The sequence below is a fragment of the Gymnodraco acuticeps genome, unplaced genomic scaffold, assembly GCF_902827175.1.
Source record: "Gymnodraco acuticeps unplaced genomic scaffold, fGymAcu1.1, whole genome shotgun sequence".
NCBI classification, from domain to species: Eukaryota; Metazoa; Chordata; class Actinopteri; order Perciformes; family Bathydraconidae; genus Gymnodraco; species Gymnodraco acuticeps.
The window spans coordinates 531,387-551,164 of NW_022990459.1; the positions used below are offsets into that span (position 1 = coordinate 531,387).

General features: G+C 40.9%; 2 protein-coding genes across 3 annotated transcripts in view; one reads left to right on the plus strand and one right to left on the minus strand.

Moving 5' to 3' along the window:
• The window catches only part of chrm2a (cholinergic receptor, muscarinic 2a), an 84,336-nt gene extending 75,473 nt beyond the window's left edge, over positions 1–8,863 (plus strand). For both annotated transcript variants that reach the window (XM_034225991.1, XM_034225992.1), the window contains exon 3: positions 773–8,863. In XM_034225991.1, coding sequence (XP_034081882.1) covers positions 814–2,316 — 1,503 coding nt within the window. In that variant the 5' untranslated portion in view covers positions 773–813 and the 3' untranslated portion in view covers positions 2,317–8,863. The remainder of the gene's footprint in view (positions 1–772) is intronic.
• A 67-nt stretch (positions 8,864–8,930) lies between these two features.
• Positions 8,931–19,778, minus strand: part of ptn (pleiotrophin) — a 45,277-nt gene continuing 34,429 nt past the window's right edge. The window contains exons 3-5 of the mRNA XM_034226131.1: positions 19,287–19,460; positions 15,877–16,038; positions 8,931–9,735 (exon numbers count right to left, since the gene is read on the minus strand). Coding sequence (XP_034082022.1) covers positions 9,680–9,735; positions 15,877–16,038; positions 19,287–19,460 — 392 coding nt within the window. The 3' untranslated portion in view covers positions 8,931–9,679. The remainder of the gene's footprint in view (positions 9,736–15,876; positions 16,039–19,286; positions 19,461–19,778) is intronic.

Here is a 19,778-nt window from a genome sequence, read left to right on the forward strand (position 1 = left end):
ACATAAACTCAGTTGTCCAGTAAAGGAACAATCTCGTTCTTCCACTCATTAGTTTGAAATAAATTGCGTTTGATTGCCTCATTTCCATGCATCTTATCTTTCATCAGCCATTCATGTGTATTTCAATCGTGCAGTCCCAATTTTAGAGTTGTTTCTCTCTCAATAATGAAGCAGGTGTCTAATGGGGAGATGTTATTTATGCAATAATTATGAAAAATATCTGTGCCAGATATCTTAGCAGCTAATTACCAATGTAATTGGCATACAGACAAATTGGTACTGTTATTTGATGGATTTCTTTTAGACGAGCTTAAAGCTGATGTAAGAAAAGGTCACACTGCTCATTCGGATGTTATAGCGGGATATATAGTTATATTTTATAATCTACCTCTGGATCAACAAGTTTAACAATGGCATTGTTTTTGCAGCAAAGTGATTTTATTTTTCTGAATGTGACTGAAACTAATAAGGACATATTCAATAATAGTAACTCCATGTTAAATAATAAAATACTGCTGAAGTCCCACAGTAATGTTTTCCTAGTGTTTTCCGGATATTTTGAACATATATGTGCCATGCCAAGTTGAAGGAAAGGCATGGGATTTCCTTTGAGTGAAACAAATGTACCTTAATAGCATAATTGAACTGTGATTAAGCTATGAACCTATTATTTATGCCATTAAAAAGACTTCAGATGACTCAAAAGTTAAACTGACACAGTCATCTTTCGTGCCTCATAAAATCTTCTCTTCTCTTTTGTTCTTTCTCTTAGATTCCATCTGAGTAGGAGGTGGCAACGAAAGACCAAATGCCATGGATGTATTTAATTTCACTTACTGGAATGCCTCCGAAGGCAATGGCACAGAAGTTGTGGAAGAGAGCGAAAGCGCCTACAAGACTGTGGAGGTGGTGTTCATCGTGTTGGTGGCCGGTTCTCTCAGTTTGGTTACAGTTATTGGAAATATCCTGGTCATGCTTTCCATCAAAGTTAATAGGAACTTACAGACGGTCAACAACTACTTTTTATTCAGCCTCGCATGTGCTGACCTGATTATTGGACTGTGCTCTATGAACTTGTACACAGTCTACATCGTAATGGGCTACTGGCCCCTGGGCCCGGTGGTGTGCGACTTGTGGTTGGCCTTGGACTATGTTGTCAGCAATGCGTCTGTCATGAATCTTCTCATCATAAGCTTTGACAGATATTTCTGTGTCACCAAGCCCCTTAGCTACCCTGTCAAGAGGACCACCAAGATGGCGGGAATGATGATTGCAGGAGCCTGGGTCCTGTCTTTCATCCTGTGGGCACCAGCTATTCTCTTCTGGCAGTTCATTGTCGGTGGGCGGACAGTGCCTGAGAGGGAGTGCTACATACAGTTCTTCTCCAATGCTGCAGTCACTTTTGGCACCGCCATTGCCGCCTTTTACCTGCCTGTCATCATCATGATTCAGCTCTACTGGCAGATCTCCAGAGCAAGCAAGAGCCGCGTGAAGAAGGATGTCCGCAAGCCCTCAGCAGCCAAACCAGAGCCCCTGTCGCCTGCTCAGAGGAATAACACTCCAAAACCCAACAATAACAACGTACAGGGGGAGGACACAGGTGGCTGCCAGAGTCAGAATGCCAAGGATGGAGCTAACCAGCACGATGGAAAACTGCAAAATGGCAAGGGACCTTCCTCGACAAATGCTGAGGGAGAAACCGAAGGTGAAGATGTGGCGAGGGAGAACTGCGCTCCTGGAGAAGAGAAGGAAAGCTCCAATGAATCAACATCTGGCAGTGTGGCTGCGTCCAATCAGAAGGATGAAGAGGCGGCACCCTCCGCCGCTAACTCCAGTGCTGAAACGAGCCAGCCCCTCCCCCGCCAGCGAGCCAAGGCAGGGGGCTCCAAGCTGACCTGTATCAAGATCAAGAGTAAATCGCCCAAGGGTGACTGCTACACCCCAACAAACGCCACCGTTGAGATCGTCCCGGCCTCAGAGCGGCAGAATCACGTGGCGCGGAAGATCGTGAAGATGACAAAGCAACCTCCCAAGAAGAAGAAAGGACCGCCATCACGGGAGAAAAAAGTGACCCGCACCATAATGGCCATCCTGGTAGCTTTTGTTGCAACCTGGACTCCTTACAATGTGATGGTGCTTATAAACACCTTCTGCTCAAGCTGCATCCCCAACACAATGTGGACTATCGGCTACTGGCTGTGCTACATCAACAGCACCATCAACCCAGCCTGCTACGCTCTGTGCAATGTCACGTTCAAAAAGACATTCAAGCATCTTCTCCTCTGCCAATATAAAAATAGTAGGTCAGCCAGATAAAGATGGGCCACTTAGGAGGAAGGGTTGAAGTATGAGTTGTCCGTTTGTGTGTGCCATCTGTGTGTTTGTGTGTGTGCCATCTGTGTGTGTGTGTGTGTGTGTGTGTGTGTGTGTGTGTGTGTGTGTGTGTGTGTGTGTGTGTGTGTGTGTGTGTGTGTGTGTGTGTGTGTGTGTGTGTGTGTGTGTGTGTTTGAGTTCTGTGAGCATGATAAAGCCTGCATGAGTCCATTCGACATTAGTTCCCTTCATTTGATCCTTTTGTTTTCCAATTTCCCTCTCAAAAACTGGTTGTAGCACTTCACACAATGTAACTGATTCCAGTTGCGTCAAGATGTGTAGTGCAGAACAGATTAGGAAGGTTGCGCAAAATTAAGTTTTACTCAAGTGTTGTACAGTAAGCTAAACAAATCTGGCTGTGTAAAGCACGGAGCACTTGGGAGTGACATTGAGCTGATAAAAAATGAGGAACGATAAAGAGCAGAGGAAGATCTGCACTGTACGAAAACACACAACTTCAAATGGGAAAATAGGGCTGACTGACTTTTCAAATCTAAGAAGTTTGACGTTCAGTAGAGATACATGTAGATAACTGTACATATCAGTGTAGACTCAATATTTATGTCACATGTGGGTGTGTGCTGACTCTGAGTATGTGTGTACACTCATGTCTGCCCCTCTGCTTACTGTCTGTCTGTGATCTTTATCATGGCACTTCCAAACAGCCACATGTAGAATAAAGTGGGGCAGCTTGCGTAGATTGCCTCTTTAGTGGTTACATTAGGACTGGAAGATATTCCATCTGCTTATGAGCCCCTGTGGGATTGAGTCGCCATCAATACATAATAGATATATAAATATATTAAGCCTGCACTTCAGGCAAATTACATTAAAACAAAACACATTTACTCACTTGCCTTAACTGGTGGTGTTTAGCCATCACGCTGTGTTTGGGTTGATTTTGGTGTCTCAAAATGTCTGCCTCCCCTTCATGCATGAATGCTATATTGTTTGTAGTCACAACATAAAAAAACATTTAAGACACAGTCCATACTGATTATACTTCTTCATGAGAACTATTTTCTAATGAAGAAGTAATCTCTCCCACTTAACTCACTTCAAGAAGTTAACAATAACTGAAAAACTTATGTTATTCTTTACAAGAGTTTAAAATACAAACTTGTTTATCCAATACATCACTACTTCTACTAGCTTGAATCTTACTAACAAACAAACCCCCACTTTGATGAAAAGTTTGGTACCACTCAGGTCATATAGTTATGAAGCTAGGCTAAAGTTAGCCTAGCTTAGCATAGATTCAGGGAGCCGGGGAAAATGGCTAGCCTCGCTCCATTTATCAACACCTCTAAAGCTGAACGATTAACAGATTATATCTTGTTTGTTTTTGTGCAAAATGCAAGTTGTATATCTGTGGGAATATTTATTTTTTGGAAGGGAGCAAAAATTATTGTTGTCTTGTCAACACTGAGGAAATCACTACACCCGGCCAATAAATAATCCCACACATAAAACAACAACTTGACGTTTTGGATTACAAGCTGCCATTAATCATCATAAAGTAGTGCCAAATAGCTGTTAGAACAACAGACAACAATAGTAATGACTAAATAGAAAATGGTGGCATGAGATTGTTCAGTCGCACTCTTTCCTTTGCGTCATATCAGTTTGTACTATTGTTGACAGGATTGAATTTCAGTGGTTATTAGGATGTTTGCTGTTGCTTCTAGTAACCATCCCTCTGTGAGTGAAACAGGTGGCTGGAGCTCAGAGCTGAGGTGTATTACTGTCTGTGGGAAGGCATTGTGTGGTGTGTGTGTGTTTGTTTTTTGGCGTGTGTGGATGAGTGGGAGACATCATATGATTCTGCTGATTAGTAGATTGATGTCACAGCGTGTACTGTACTCACTATACTGATGATGATTGTGAAGTGTGTGTGTGTGTGTGTGATCTTGTGTGAAGCGAGTGTGGGTATACCTGCTGATGTGTGTTTGCTCCAAGAGTGGAGTTTACTTCTGATCACGGGTTAAAACCTTGTGATTTAAATAAGGGCTATTTCTGCGTCTTTAATGTACACATTCGTAATCCATCGTCTTATTTTGAAAATTAACAAGCGGGTTAATTAATTCTATGTAAATCATTTTATTCTTAGATTGAAAACAATAAATAGCTGTGTCTTATTTTAATTGAAAAATAAATTAGAAAAATATCAATTTACTGTAAGACATGTTCAGTGTATCCATGCATGTCATCCATCATTTCAACATATTAGCCAATTCTCTGTTACGGTTATGTATGCTCACCAGGTGGAGTGATGAATATTCAGGAGCATTTGACGTCAGGAGGTTGCCACAGCGGCTGGTAGGGGGGCTTTGCAGAGAATTACTCCTGCACGGAATATCTCCTCAAGGCTGTCTCCTTATACAGAGATCTGGGACAGATCCTATAATGAAAACTCACCATGAGGCTGATCAGATTATAGGACGATGTGGAACACCTACATTTGAGATTAAAGATTGCCCATTACACGCTCAGCTTGTGCTTGCATGCTATGCGCCCATGCCCCACTTAGTGCTCCACTCGGTCCTGATCCTGGTATAGTCTCTACCTCATATATGAGGTCATGAATGTAATGTAAATACCACATTTATTCATTAGCTTGCTCTATTATTAATTCCCTAACTCCTGCACTCATTAAAGCCTTCGTTCCTGCTATGTCAAAGCTCCTAAGTGCAGAGTCAGTACTTGCATTCAAGTGTTGTAGTCACAGAAATACATTAAATGTTCTTTACATTTACATTTATTTGCTGGCAAATAGCAAATGCTTTGTTAAATTACCAGCCATTCATAAACTCTGTATGCATCCCCAAAATGTTGCATTACATCAGTGGTGGAAGAATGATCCTTTACTCAAATCAAAGTTACAATAAATACATGTACAAATAATGTTTAACAAATGATACTCATGCATTTAAAATTGTACTTAAGGTGAGACGACGTCTTTGACAGCTTAAGTCAATTTACAAATCGCAAGAGTTTCTTCCTTTAATACAATTGAAGCCATTTATTGTCAAAATTATTCTTAATATGGTCAGGATAGTTCTAATGATCCTACATGTGACATAGGAAGGGGAGCCAAATAAGAATACATTTTTTAATCCAATGTTTTCTGACCTGGGCAGCCAACGAAAACTGACCATGTCGTCTTATTTCAAAGTGTGTGCGTTTGGTTGGCACTCCGGATGCCTAAATATGGGGATTTCCTCGATATGTCCCATATACATAATTCTGAATGGGCCTTTAGAGTAATTGAACTTTTTCCCCACTATAAGTACCTATACTATTTTGGTATTTGAGTAAATGCACATTCCACCTCTCCTGCTCTTCATAGATGGTCCATGTTTATCTGTCGAGACAGTTTCCGCATGAAGTGAGGCATCCATCCCACATTGACATCCAACCATCCGTCACGTTGATAAGTAGAACCATGTCTGTCTGACATCCGTCACACGTCTCAGTAGTGAGTAGAGAGCCTTTCAGAATATCTGATTAATCTTTGCTAAGCTGTCGTTTGAGTGATACCAGCAGGAGAATAAGTGGCTCACAGCTCAAGCGGTGGTCCAGGGGTCCCAGTTTGAGCAGCTGCTTGAGTGTTTGATGGAAGGTGATGGCAGTTTATCACCTCCTGGAGCGGGAGATGCATCTAAAAACAAACAAAAGTGCTTTCCGTGCTTATCTCCACAGCATGCACTTTAAACGTCAGGAGTAAAGTTCTCAAAAACCCCTTCGCTCCCCCCCTGCTCCTGTTGCCAATATGGTGGACGGATGAGGACAAAAATACGTTGTTGTATCAGGCGTTGTTGCTGGAGGGGGGGGCGTGGGGGTGGATGATGTGAGAGAATGTGGGCTTATGATAGAACGAGTAAGCGTTGTTTCTCGACAGCGAAAGAGAGCGGCTGTCATGCGTGTGAGGGAGATAGCCCCCAAGGTGTACACTTTGTACGTTTAGAAACAGATAAGCTTGCCTTTGTAGTCATGGCTACGAGAAGGGGAGGAGGGGGAGAGACGGGGGCTTGTCAGTGACAAAATCCAAAGCTAGATATTCAGCCTGCACCATGTTTGGAGAAGTCACAGCCGTTCTGTGCAGGTCAGCCAAGGGTTTTGATGCAGGAATTCGAGTGTCCCAGACGAAACCTGCCGCCTGGTGTAAACACAGCGAGATACGGTGCTGTTTACCGGCGCTGTTTACCGTCCCTGCCACGCTTTTATTGCGTCTCATCCTCATATTGTGCAAACAGAATCCACCGTCTGTGCTTATTATATTATAACCGTCTTACTTTACGAGCTCTAATGCATATATGCTCACCTACGGACCATATATTCTGATGTTCATCTGTCTAATATGACTAGAATAAACATTGTCTCCATTGTAATCAACAGACCATCATGTGCCGTCAGAGCTAGCTGGGCTCCTCTTCACACGGCTAATGTCAAAGGGCTAGGCTCCTTTTACGGAGTACGTATGACATTTATCAGAGACAACTTCAAATGTAGGTTTTCTCTGGGCTTCTCTCTCTCTGGGCTGTTGCTGATAATAATTTCGGCAATCTTGTGCAGTCATGCAGAATCTAAAACGCAGCAGCTTGTGCATGCTGGGAGAATTCTAATCGGAAATTATATTTATATCGCCAGATTGTACGGAGCAATTGAAAGTGCCTTATCCAGATAAACATAAAGAAATTGCTCTTTTATCCCTCAATCCCTGTTGTATCTTACAGTAAGTGTGTCTGTGTGTGTGGACGGGGCTGCAGTGTGATGCCCATTAGAGAAAGTGTTCAGCATTTTAAAATTAAGATTTGATGTTTCTCAGCTCTGAGCTCCCAACCCATTGTAACAGCCACTGTGATTGCAGAGTGGACTGAACAATCTAAAATCATCCTCTCAATCCTTTTGAAATCATTTCTCAAAACATGTGACATCATTGACACATTTCAATACATCTAAGAAGCACCGCGGGCTATTTTTTTTGTTTTTTTCATCCAGTGTGTGTGCGTGTGTGCGTGTGTGTGTGTGTGTGTGCATTGACACCCATCATGTGGGAAATTGTGCTTTCCTGTGTGTGTGTGTGTGTGTGTGTCTGCCTTTATACTGAGAGCAGTGCTGTCATTGGTCAGCGTGGGTGTGTGCATGCAGCTTGATGTGCGGTGTTTTATTTGTTCTCAATGGCATCCTCAGCATGAAGACATCAGATTTGGACAAAATATCATGGCACACATCAGGGAAGATGCACACAGTGTAATGTGTATCTCTCTGTCATCACTCCTTTCTCTTTAAAAAATGTCGTTCAATAGCAACAGGTTGCAAGACTCACTTAGACACAGTTTTGTGTGGTATTGGAATACATATAAATACTTATATTGTACATTTTCTATCACATTTAGTATACCTGTTTCTTTTATCACTGTAAAAAGTACAAGTATAATATTCCAAATTAAAATAAGATCAGTGTACAGCAAGAGAGTTTAGTTTTTTTCATTTGAAATTGAAATTGCTATTTAAAATCTTTAAATATATGAGTATTATGGAAAGTATTTAAAGAAAATATTGTTATAAGAGGAGAAGGTATAAATATATGTGTATTTCTGGGGGCATGATTTGCTAAGGATGAATTATTGCTTTGTAAACTGAGCGACTGGATCCAAACTGCGAGGATTTCAAGAATGACTTTTGCTGCCAGATGGGCGAAAATAGAGCAAATTGGAAATCCGAAGATTGACGAAGGCTAAAATTTGCTTCCAGTGACCTAAAGGCTAAGAGGCAAGTGGCTTCATTTTGATTTTACCTGTTAGACACACTCACCTTGGAAAGAATTTGGTCATCTTCTATCTTACCGGACACACTTTCTAACTTTTAGCAACTTTACCATCCTGGGGAAAAGGTTGTTTTTTTGTGTAGAGCAACATAAGTGTTGAGCTTTTTGACCTGATCTGAAATTCAACGGTCAAGATTAACATGTGGATTTAAAACAGAATTAGCACAACAAAAAAAGAGTAAATAAAAAAAAAAAAATGAATAGCCTACTGCAAATGTCAAGTGTACATACAAGTGTTCATTTGCCTATGTACGTAGATGTTCATGTATATTCACTCACTGTGGCTTGTGGCTTCTCTTGCAATAGGTAAACACATTTTACAGTCTATTGTTTGCATTGTATATATCTATATGATAATAAAGTATATGTAATTCAGATGTGGTACATTTGAAATGTACATACACGTCTTTAATAGCTTATATCTGAATGTTTCCCTCATTTATGCTTCTCCCCCTCCCCCACTATGATACTTCCTGTACAGTAACAATGGTATTAATTTCCTTTTTTGAGGCATTCTTAATTGATTATATGTTCTGGACAATGAATCTGAGTGTTATTATTATTGGCCACCTACGACACTGTAAGATGAACTGCATTACGTGGTTACATTGTGCCATATTCTCTCAGAATGGAATTTAAATAAAGATAATATGAAATGTGTTTTTAATATCTGAGTTATTGAATGTGAGGATGCACCGGGTGAAAGAGGAAAAAAACGTTCTAGCTATTTATTTTTCATTCTTTTTTATTTTTGGAAAGAGGATACAAAGGGAATGTTAACTCCAACCGAGGACGTTTTATAGCCAAAAGCTGGAGGGTAAAAATCAGTGGGTATAAATTGAGGTACAACAGAGCAGCAGGAGGAAAAACACTAAAAACAGCAGTAGTTTGCACACTTGTAGAGAAGCTTTTTCATGCAGCCTCCAAACAAAACTAGCTTATGTTTATTCTAACTTGAAATGGAAGAAAAACATCAATAGCATCGAGTAATGGGGAATGCGTTACCAATAACTTGAGACATTGCAAATGCACATCTTTTTTTTCTCCACAAATTAATTAAGTAAAGATGTTTCGAGCTTCACTTTTAGCAAACTGCTTCATTAAGCATGGATCAAAGAGTTTTCCAAATTAGAGTTAGGCTATTCAACTGTATAACAAATCCTATTTATTCGTAAGAAAATAATCCTAGAAACAACATCATTAGGTAAAACACTAGTAAACAAATCTCTTTTCGTATTCCCTACCGCTGAGTATTACATCTCCTATCGCAACATACAAGTTGTTTCTGTTTTTTATCAGGTGCTAGAAAGAAGAAAAAGTTAAACATTTTGTCACTAAAAGACATATTTCAACTGGTTTTGTCAAAGCTCTAAAGGCTCCTACTGTCAATCTACAGGACATACAAAGAGGAACCGTGGTGAATTAGGGACGTGCTTCCCCGCTCTTCTTCCTTCCTCACAGGGAAAAACATCCTCATTAGTCCATTTGGGTGCGATCTCGCTTCTTGCCGTCCTTCTTTTGCTTCTTTGCATCTGCAAAAACAGAAAAGAAAAGGAGTTGCAGCACACAGTGTTTACTTTGGCAGTTTCCCTGCCAGAGGTGGTGTTTTTGCATGTAAACAAATCCCATTGTCTCCATGAAGAGCACATATGCTACGCTTCAGATTTAAATAATCAACCGTATTAGTTTTAATTAGTTATTGTGCATGCCTTCCCAGCCTGCTCTTGGGAATTGATTTGTGGTCTGGTGTACGCCCCATGAAAAAACGCTTTATCAACTTCCCGCAACAGTGACTCTGTACCTGGCAGCCAGGACAGAAGCCACAGTCCATGGCTTCCCTTTCTGCTTTGCGGCCTCTCCGCTCTGCTTAACAGGAAGAGAGCACAACCTGCAGCCGTTTGGCTAGCTAGCTCCTGGCTAACGGTTTTGGTTGACTGTCAATCTTCCTGGCTGTTTGTGTATCTGCCTCATACCTTAATTTGCATTTCGTAAATGCTCAGTAGGTAACGTTTGGCTGAATTTGGAGTCAATTTGATATGGGGACACTCCATTGAATATGATTTGCATATTTATTCACATTTGTGTTATAGGAAGGTAGGTAATGTATGTGATGCTTGTATGCAGTTTTTGTTGAGACAAGCTAGTTGTTTCCCACTGTTTGCGTTTGTTTGCTATGTTTAATAAGCTTGCTGCTAAAAGTAGATTCATATTTAGGGTACAGACAGAATGGTGGTCTCAATCTGCTTGCATTATTCTTGGCAAAAAGCAGAAATTTCCCAAAATGTGGAACTTTTGTGGACATAAAATAGAACATAAAAATGAGCTGCCATCAAAAACGTCAATCTGTCACACCATTATGGTTTACTAGGGTTATGGTTAGCCTTAATGTTATTTGTAACACCTGCACTTTTCAAGTCGAAAGGGCCAATGTCCTTTTTGGAAAAATTGTGAATAAAGGTGTGCGTGCAACTTCTGTCCATCTAAGTACATCATTTCTAAAAGATATTATCATAACTTTGCAGTTCTTAAACGCTTGCCACATCTTATATCTTACTTCAAGTAGTGTTTTATTGCTAGCTCTTCCTTGAAAGTTTCGTTTCTGTAAAAAGAGAAATAGTATAAGAAAAGATCAAATAAATCGTGATTTTATTTTTTTCATGCAATGGATTATCTTAAAAGAATCTCAAATCCTCTAATGACATGCCGGCAAGTAGCTATGAAAAGATTATAATTAGATTTCAGTTGAGTTTCAGCCGTTCAACATTCAGAGGGTGTTTCTCAATGTCGAGTAAAGCTGCTCCAGAGCCACTATTTCAAGCATACTACGTCATCGAGTGTCGCCGAAGTACTGTTCCAATGTCCAGTATACTCGGAATTCTACCGAGCCCGGCGTACTTAGTTTGGAGAAATTTCGAGGCTACACATGTGTAGACTCCGCGGTCTTAAAATTCCCACAATGCTTTGCGCACGGACCAATTTCTCCAAATCTGTGGCGGAAAATGTAAGGCGGGGCCTCTCATATTACGCACACCTGCACACTTGCTAGCCTGTTCCACTCTTCGTTTTCCGAATGCTAGGAAGTATTCTTGCCTCGCTTCTGAAGCAAGTCGCTCGGAAGACATGTGCTACCAAGCAAGCGTATTCGACATTGAGAAACACCCAAAATGTTCACTATGAGAAATCTCTTCCTGCAAACTTCCGTAGGCAAACATATTTTGACGTGCAAAGCGCTCTAGCCCATGTAAATACGGAAATTGCTCTTCCATTCCATTTGTTTGCTTTTTAAAATGTGTTTGAATATTTTCTCTCTTTCATTTTTCTTCTCTTCGCCCTGTTGTTTTTGTCAGCATATTCTGCTCCCCTGGGAGAGAGATGGCAGAAAGGATTCAATCCCTCTCTTTCTCTGTCTCATCTTTCTCCATAAGTGAAATGAGGATTTTATATCCAGGCTGGAGCACTTGCTGCTGCATTTGCTCATTACACGACACTGCTTGCTCTCCTCTCTGCCTCTGACACACACTCATAATCACGCTGGGCTGCCTTCTCCGGCTTTAAACTGCCCTGAGCCGAAAAACAAACCAACATTTTTGGCCAAGACGAGAGCAGCATCTGACTTTTTGGCATTTGTTATGTGTTGGAATGTAGCCATCCAAGTACATCTGCTTAAGTTCTGGGGTATATTTACAATTCCCTGCATTTAAAGAACTATTCTACCTCAACAACATTTCATAGGGAAGAAATATCCTCCACTGAACTTATTTCACATGTATAGTAACTTCCAGATGTAAATAAAGTATAACAAATTAGCATCTCGACTGGCTGTAACATCAAAATACTGCATGGAACATGGATGCATTAATAACCTAAATATATCCGATAGCAATCAACAATACAAGAGGATACTTTTTACACAATTTTAATAATTTTACCATGTTAAAAATATGGCATAGAAACGTGTCATATTCCAGCTTCCTAGAAGTGATGATTGCTAAATATCCTGTCATTTGTCAGCTGTCACCTGTCTAACAAATGAATTAACATTACAAAATAAAGTAAATGTAAAAAGTGCAATGTAGTTTTCAAAAGCTGACAGACACAGCTAATGCAAAAGTATTTTAACTTTAGATTGATGTAGTATACTAATTAACCATTTCAATTGAACAAGACAGTTGTTCAGAGTGAGGTATCTGTCTTTGGACACTTTCCACTTTTGTAGGACAGAAACAAGGAGTGGGTGTAACAATAATAGTCGGTGTAACTCTGAATGATGTCTTTATTTAAAATGGGAACACCACCTGCCTGTCCAGAAAGAATGACACAAACAAACAAATTCCCGGATTCATCTCAACAGAGCCTTTTGTTTAACCTGAAATGAACTCTGGCATCCAAACACCTCAAACGCGCTGCTCCCTGCTGTTCTGCTGAAAGGGAAGGCGGGGGGGGGGGGACCTTGAGCTTTCTGCAGGCATTCATAATGTTTCATTTCTGTCACTCTTTGTTCTCTCTTTCGCTCCACGGGGTCTGCGTTTCACCTGTGCTCGACAGCAAAGACATGCAACTCTGAATCTCAGATCGCTCCCTGAGCACCTCTTAGCATTGTCTCCAGAATCTGCACATGACAGATGCTACCTCCATCACAGAAAACCTGCTGCAGTCAGGGGAAACCAATCTCCCAAACCAAGGTGGCTGTTCAGAATTGCAGATTTGGCCCGGCAGATCTCTGCTCCCAGCCGAGGGTTAGATAGCCTCTCCTCTCTCCATCTCAGTCACTCCAAAGCTAAACATGTCTGGGGTATTTCATAAGCTCCCTGATCCCGCTGCTGTGGACTGTATCTCTGCCATCCCCTGACACAGAAAAGCATTCACGATTCCCCTACCTGTACACACCTCATTGTGAACAGCACCCCCTCTTTCTTTTTCCCAGTAACCCCTTTGCTCGTCGGGGCTTATCTTCCAACTGGCAGACGCGTAAAATCATACGGTGCATAACATGCAATCACATTGCCCCGAAAGCAGGTCTCTCTTTCCCACTGCTTCCCTTCATCGTGGTTACTGTCATCCTCGCTCTGCTTCTCAGTTTGCGCTCAGCCCGCACACCTCTGTCACTCCGCATCCACGCGTCTGGCCTTCATAGGAATTGATGCACGCAGGTAGGCAGCGATGGTTGCAAATCAAACATATTTTCTCTTGCATACCTACACAAATAATCCTGTATCTAGATATTTACATTGGAATTAAATATAGAAAGCAAAGCAGTCAGTGTAATATGTATTGTATATATGTGTCAAAGGGATTGTAACTATTGTCTTGTCTTGAGTGTTATTCTCTAACGCTAACCCTAACCCTATAACACACAGTTGCCATTTGTTCGGTTGATTTTAGGGAAGTGGCTTTAGAGGAAGGCCTAAAGGGACTAGCTGACAGTTTTGGCAACTTTCTTGTTGGATTTAGCGACGTTTGAAACTAGTGCTGTTAGATGCTGTCATTTGAAAAAGGTTGGCAACATTGATTTGGGTTTTCTGGTTGGATAATTAAAAAAGTATAGCTGGCTGGCTAGCTTCTGCAACTCCTCAAGCTCAACAACTAAAACAAGACTTGTTGATATGAGATGTCCACAGTTGCACAGTTCAAAGGCAGATTGAGCAAATGTGCCTTTGGGTGTGAGTGTGAGGGATGCTGATGTATCGGAGTCCTGTCTCCTCTTCTCAATCGCCCCCACTGCATTACGGGATAGGTTCCATCCCCCATAGCTCTCAACGGCCTGGATCAATGTCGCAAATGGATGTCCTCCAAATGTAAAAGCAACACACGTCATTGGTAATGGTCCTTTGCTCCCAATGGACAAGAGTGATAATTATGGCTGCTGGAGGTCTTTAACACAAACATGTGTCATTATCGGGCATTTGCTGAATACTGACTGATTTGCTGACGGATGCTGTTGTTTCGGCGGACCCCTACTATAGTCCAATAATAAATCCAGCAGCATCCTATAATATATACTTGCTGTAAGAATCACAGTACAGTTCAGCTCCTCGACAAACCTCCTGTCACAATGCATTAATGATGTGCTACAGAGCATAACTTTAAACAAATTCCTCCTTTTTAGAGTCATATAGACTTTGGCAAAACATCTCGAGACCAGCATTCAAGCAGACGGATGTGATACAGTTGGCAGCTGCAGACATCCTGTAGGGGGAAATTTAATTTGTCTTATCAATGTTCTTTGGAGCTTTATGTGACTGTGGCTGTTTTATGAAGTGACAGCTAAGTTAACCAAACTCCATGTGCAAACCTTTGTGTGCACACATGTCATCTGCTGAGCGTGATAAGGGCGCAGTTTATGACCATTGGCAGCGATGCTACACTAATTATAGTCTTGTTTGGACAATGGGACAGTCACAGTGGGTCAGTTACATCCTTGTTTACAGACTTAACAAAGGGCATCGCCTCACTAGGATTACATTTAGAGCTTTGTTATCAGCAGTTTTACACCAAGCAGACACTGAATTATTCTACAAGCATCAACCTGGTTATTTAATATTCTCCCATTAGCTCACATCTTGTGTCTACTCCAGTTTACCAATAACTGCCTGTTTCCTGTAGAATATGGAAGCAGAAGCCCTCTGAGACTTAATTTTTCTTTGACGTCACTAAAGAGCACTAAAAGCATGTAATTACAGCTGAATAGTGAGTTAACCTATTTACCTGTGATCTAACACTGTCAGTCACCTCTTCAGCTTAACACTTAAGTATATGGATTTCAATCATGCTTATGTGAATGTGCATCTCAGCTGGCATTACCTGAGATTAAAATCATTTGCAAGGATTTGTGGGATTTAGCGGAGATGCCATCAGTGTGAGATGTGTCAGAAGATCAAAAGAAATCCAGTCACTAATACACCTTGATGCACATATTGATGCTAATGGATCCTAATTAGCATTAAGATCATTTTATTTCAGATTTTGACCTAGTTGTCATAGGTGAAAAACACAACATCCAAAAACAGCACAAAATATACAAGCTTGTCACAGGGACGATTAGCAGTTCAGCTGAATAAACAAAGACACCCTAGTGGTAAACATCCCTTCAGCTATAATTAATTAAACAAACTAAATAGTCCAATGTTCCCTGTAACTGTTTACAGTGATTTGACGGTGCAAGAAAGTATTGGAGTGATACGTCGCATAAATCATTAGTTGTTTCTATAGGTATTTTCTTTTGATCCAAACTGACCTTATGAGATCTCTCGATACAAAATAAACAACATTTACAGCTTTCAAACTAGTCGAAAAAGATGACTGTGTTGCATCAAGGGTTTGAGGACTGTGTATTTGAACAAGTTTGCTTACATTACAAGTATTGGCTTTGACATGGGTGGTACCTTTATTGCTTCAATACATGTCATTGTACCAATGTGTTTAGAATAAAAGATCCTCATCCTCAGAGTCAGTTGATGCAGTATACAGTTATTTGAGGGAATCAAGTTGCCATCCTGATTTTTAGCAGTTTGCTTCTGAAATCAAATATCATATATTTTGTTACAGTGCAGAAAACCTTTTCTCAGGACATGGTGATTCATCAACAGGACTTCAGTGCAACCCCCCTGATGCTGACAACATTTTCCAGGGAGGGTAACATTTTATCAAGTGATGATTTATTCTTCTCAGCTTACCTTGCAGCTTAGTCTTGGGGATTTTCCCACAGGGCTTGGTGGCTGTTACAGTGGCGGCGCAGGTTGCATCGAGGAGCGCTCGCTTCAGCACGCCTGTTCTGTTCTTCTTTCCCGTCGCCAGATCGCACTCCCCCCAAGCCTGGAAGTCATACTTGCACTCCCCTGTGGAACACAAAGAAATCACGTAATTGATTAGATGCTTTTGTATAGTGAAGTACCTCTGGTAGTTAGAAATCTTGGTAAAAGAAATTACCCAAAGTAACATGTACATTTTTTTTAAAGGTCCCCTATTATACTGTTTTACATCAATATATTATAGGTCTCAGATATATACAAAACAATTCTCTGAAGTGTTTGGCTCAAAATACCACACAGATCATCCATTGTAGCATCCCATAATCCCCTCTGTTTCAGCCCTGTTTCAAAAGTGCTGATTCTCCGTCTTTTACTTTAGATGAAAATAAGAAGCCACTCCCAAGGTCCCTCTGCGAGATATTTGGTTAAAAATAACACACTAGGCGCTTTCACACCAAGTACTTTGCCGTACTTAGTTCATCAGAACTTAGTTCATCAGAAATCTTTAGTTGGTTACCTTGGTTGGTCATTATCAATCAGTCAATGAATTAACCCCTTGAGGCTGAGGACTTGTGAGTCACTTGAATGGTTATTATGAATGCTTCTAATTTACCAAGCTATGATCTCCTTCCTATGTATAAATCCTCAAAGCCGCGTCACAAATTATTTCATTAAATACCAAATAAAAGATGCTTATAGCTTTTTTTTCCTAACAGCTACAGAGGGTGCTTCACAGTTTTTTATCTTATATTTCCAATATAATGAAACCTTCTAACAGATACGTGTAATCAAAAGCAGCCTGGCTCCTGTTCATTCTGGAGATAATGGACAGATACAATCTTGGCAGCAGAGAAATGAAAGTACCATCAGCAGCACCTCAAATAAATTTCACATATGTGCTTTCATTTGATAGAAAATGTACCCACCTTAAACTCAACCCCAGTGGATGCCAGAAAAAGCAGCAGTGGCTAGTGTATGTTATAGAAATGTGTTTGAAGAAGTGTGTGTGTGTGTGTGTGTGTGTGTGTGTGTTTGTGTTTGTTTGTGTGTGTTTGTGTATGCCCATGTCTCTCATATCTCCCTCCATTATTTTGTTGCCACTCTAGCCGGGCTCCCTGGAGGCTTTGACACACATTCGTCAGCTTTCTTTCACATGAAAAAGCCGAACCCCTTGTCACTGCCTCCAAAATCCCTGGGTGCTCATAAGAGGAGAGAAAAGGGGAGAGAAGGGGTGAGGAGAGAAGGGACGCAGAGTGGCGAGAGGGAGTGACAGGGCCATTGTTGCAAGAATCCTACAGGGACTTCGTAAGCATCCAACTTTAAAACCGTACACCTCCATAATTTGTCTCTGAGCGAGAGGAAAAGAGATTTTTCAAACTGCCTCCTGGGAATTTCACAGGCAGCCCATGTCCTCTTTAAGGTGTCATATACAAGCAGGCAATACAATGGTTGTACAAGTGTAAACACACCCCCTCATCAGCAACCCTACAGTCCTTCAGAGATTACAAGCTGTTTGCACAAGATCCTATTTACATGCCTTTGAAATTGGTGTCAGAATTCTACGTTCTTAAGGTCACCACGACAAAGAAGTCTAATGGCCCTGACACACCAAGCCGATTTTGGCCGTCGATAGATGTCTGGCCGTCGATGAGGTTCTGACGCCCTACTCAGATTGGTGTGTCCCGCACCATCTTGTCTTTTCAGCCGTGCCGACACCTTCTGCTGCCGATTGACCATGTTGAATCCTCAGCGGAGGCTGTCGGCAAAATAAATCACTCTGATTGGCTGTTCAGCTTAGCGAATCAGTGCATGAGAAGCGAAACGGAAGTGAGGTACGCAAACAAACCATTAGGCACACACAGACGGCTATTATTTTTCATTTTCATCTCACCTGGACGCAATAATTTATTTTACATCATGGCGATCTGGAATGAAGAAAGTATTTAACGGACAGGACCCTGGAAAATGAAACCTCAACAGACAGTTCACTAATTTGTAACGATGTGGCTAATTATTTTTGTATTGTATTACTTACTATTTTTATCTTATTCTAATTTAGTCGATTGTTTACATTGTACAGTTCTACATTTGATAATAAACCACTTTTTACCGCTACTGCAAAATACAAAACTTTATTTCGTACCTTCATACTACAGCCATTAGATAACACAACATTAGAATGAGGATAAAATTAGCTCTAGCCTATACTGCAATAAAAGTCAGAATACAGATGTACATGATGATACATCATTTGCCTGTCAGTGTTATGATGTTGTATATAATCTTGGATTATAATCATTGATGCATGGAATGTGGTAGCAGCAGTACTTTAAGGTTGCCAGCCACAATGCTTAAACTGTTTATTTCTGCTTCAGAGAGCTGAAGTTTGTATCACGCAGTCTCTCTTCCGGTTGTTGCTTCTTTTGAATGACGAATACACACTACCACCGCCTGCTGGTAAGGAGAGTTATTGCCACTCACGCATGCGCAGTGCGTACGTGCTACTTGGCCGTCGGCTTAAGTCTTTGCGGTGTGTTCCAGTGCGACTTTTTGGCCAAGACGCAGGAGACGTGAAGCGACACAACAGTCGGATCCGTCGGGACGTGTTCTTTGGTGTCAGTTTGGTGTGTCAGGGCCTTAAGCTGAGAATTTTCACAGTTTGGAATTGGTTTGAAATAATTTAGCTATACTTTTTTAGGAACCAAATCAGTATTGGGCTTTGTATTATTTTTACTGTTCAAAAATATTTATTTACCTATAGGCTATGTCAACAACCTCTCTTTTAACTATCCCTGAATTGTTGTACTCATGAGTTCCAATAAAACAACATTATTTTATTTCCACAACCAGGGGCATGTAAGTCATTGTTCCGAAACTTTTGCTGCTATAATCTATATAGCCAGTTAGCAGGGCCATTATTTCCTGCAGTGTGTTCATCACTTGTGACAGGCTCATTGCAGAGCAGCAGGACCCTGCCTGACATGCCTTACTGGGGGAACAAAAGTCCCTCAGGCTTGTCACTGCAAGACATTTTAGTTGTGAGGGCTGCACAGTCTCAAGCCCGAAAAGCAAATGACAAAGCAGGATGATTATTTTTTTCCATGATGATGTATCACTTCCTCGGCAGACATTTCTGTTGTACCTCTAATTAGCTAGCTTACTCATCCTTTTGTGAAAATGGGACCATTGTTTGTGTGAGTGACAGGCAGGCATACATTAAAAGGAGGTGTTGGGTAAACGGGGGATGGGAGCCATGCAGTTATACAATAAGAAGGTCGTAGATTATTGAAAGGAGAGCTTTTGATTGGTTTGGATATATCTGGGTCTTAACTCACCTCCAAACTTCTTCTTCCAGTTGCAGGGGATCTTGCAGCGTTGGGTCTTGATGGTCTGCTTGCAGTCGGTGCCGGTGCGTGTTCCCTCCCTGGTGCCGAGTCCACAGTCTCCTTCGTTGGCTACACACACGCTCCACTGCCAATCGCCACAATCTGACTTGCGTTCTTTCTTTCCTGTAAAACCAAACATACACCAGACACATAAGTCTCACGTCTACAGCTCTGCATATACCAGCAACTTTAAATCCTTTGTTTTGTATTAAAAACAAGAAAATTGCGACTTGCAGTGTCTATGAAAGTATTTGTCACCTTCTTAATAATAATAATAATAATAATAATACATTTAATTTATATAGCGCTTCTCATCTGCCAAGACAAATCTCGAAGTGCTTCACAACAAAGGATACTAATACACTTTGATAGATTAAACAAATAATTGTAATAATAAAAAAAAATAAAAAATAAAATAAAGTACAAAAATAAAAATCGGTG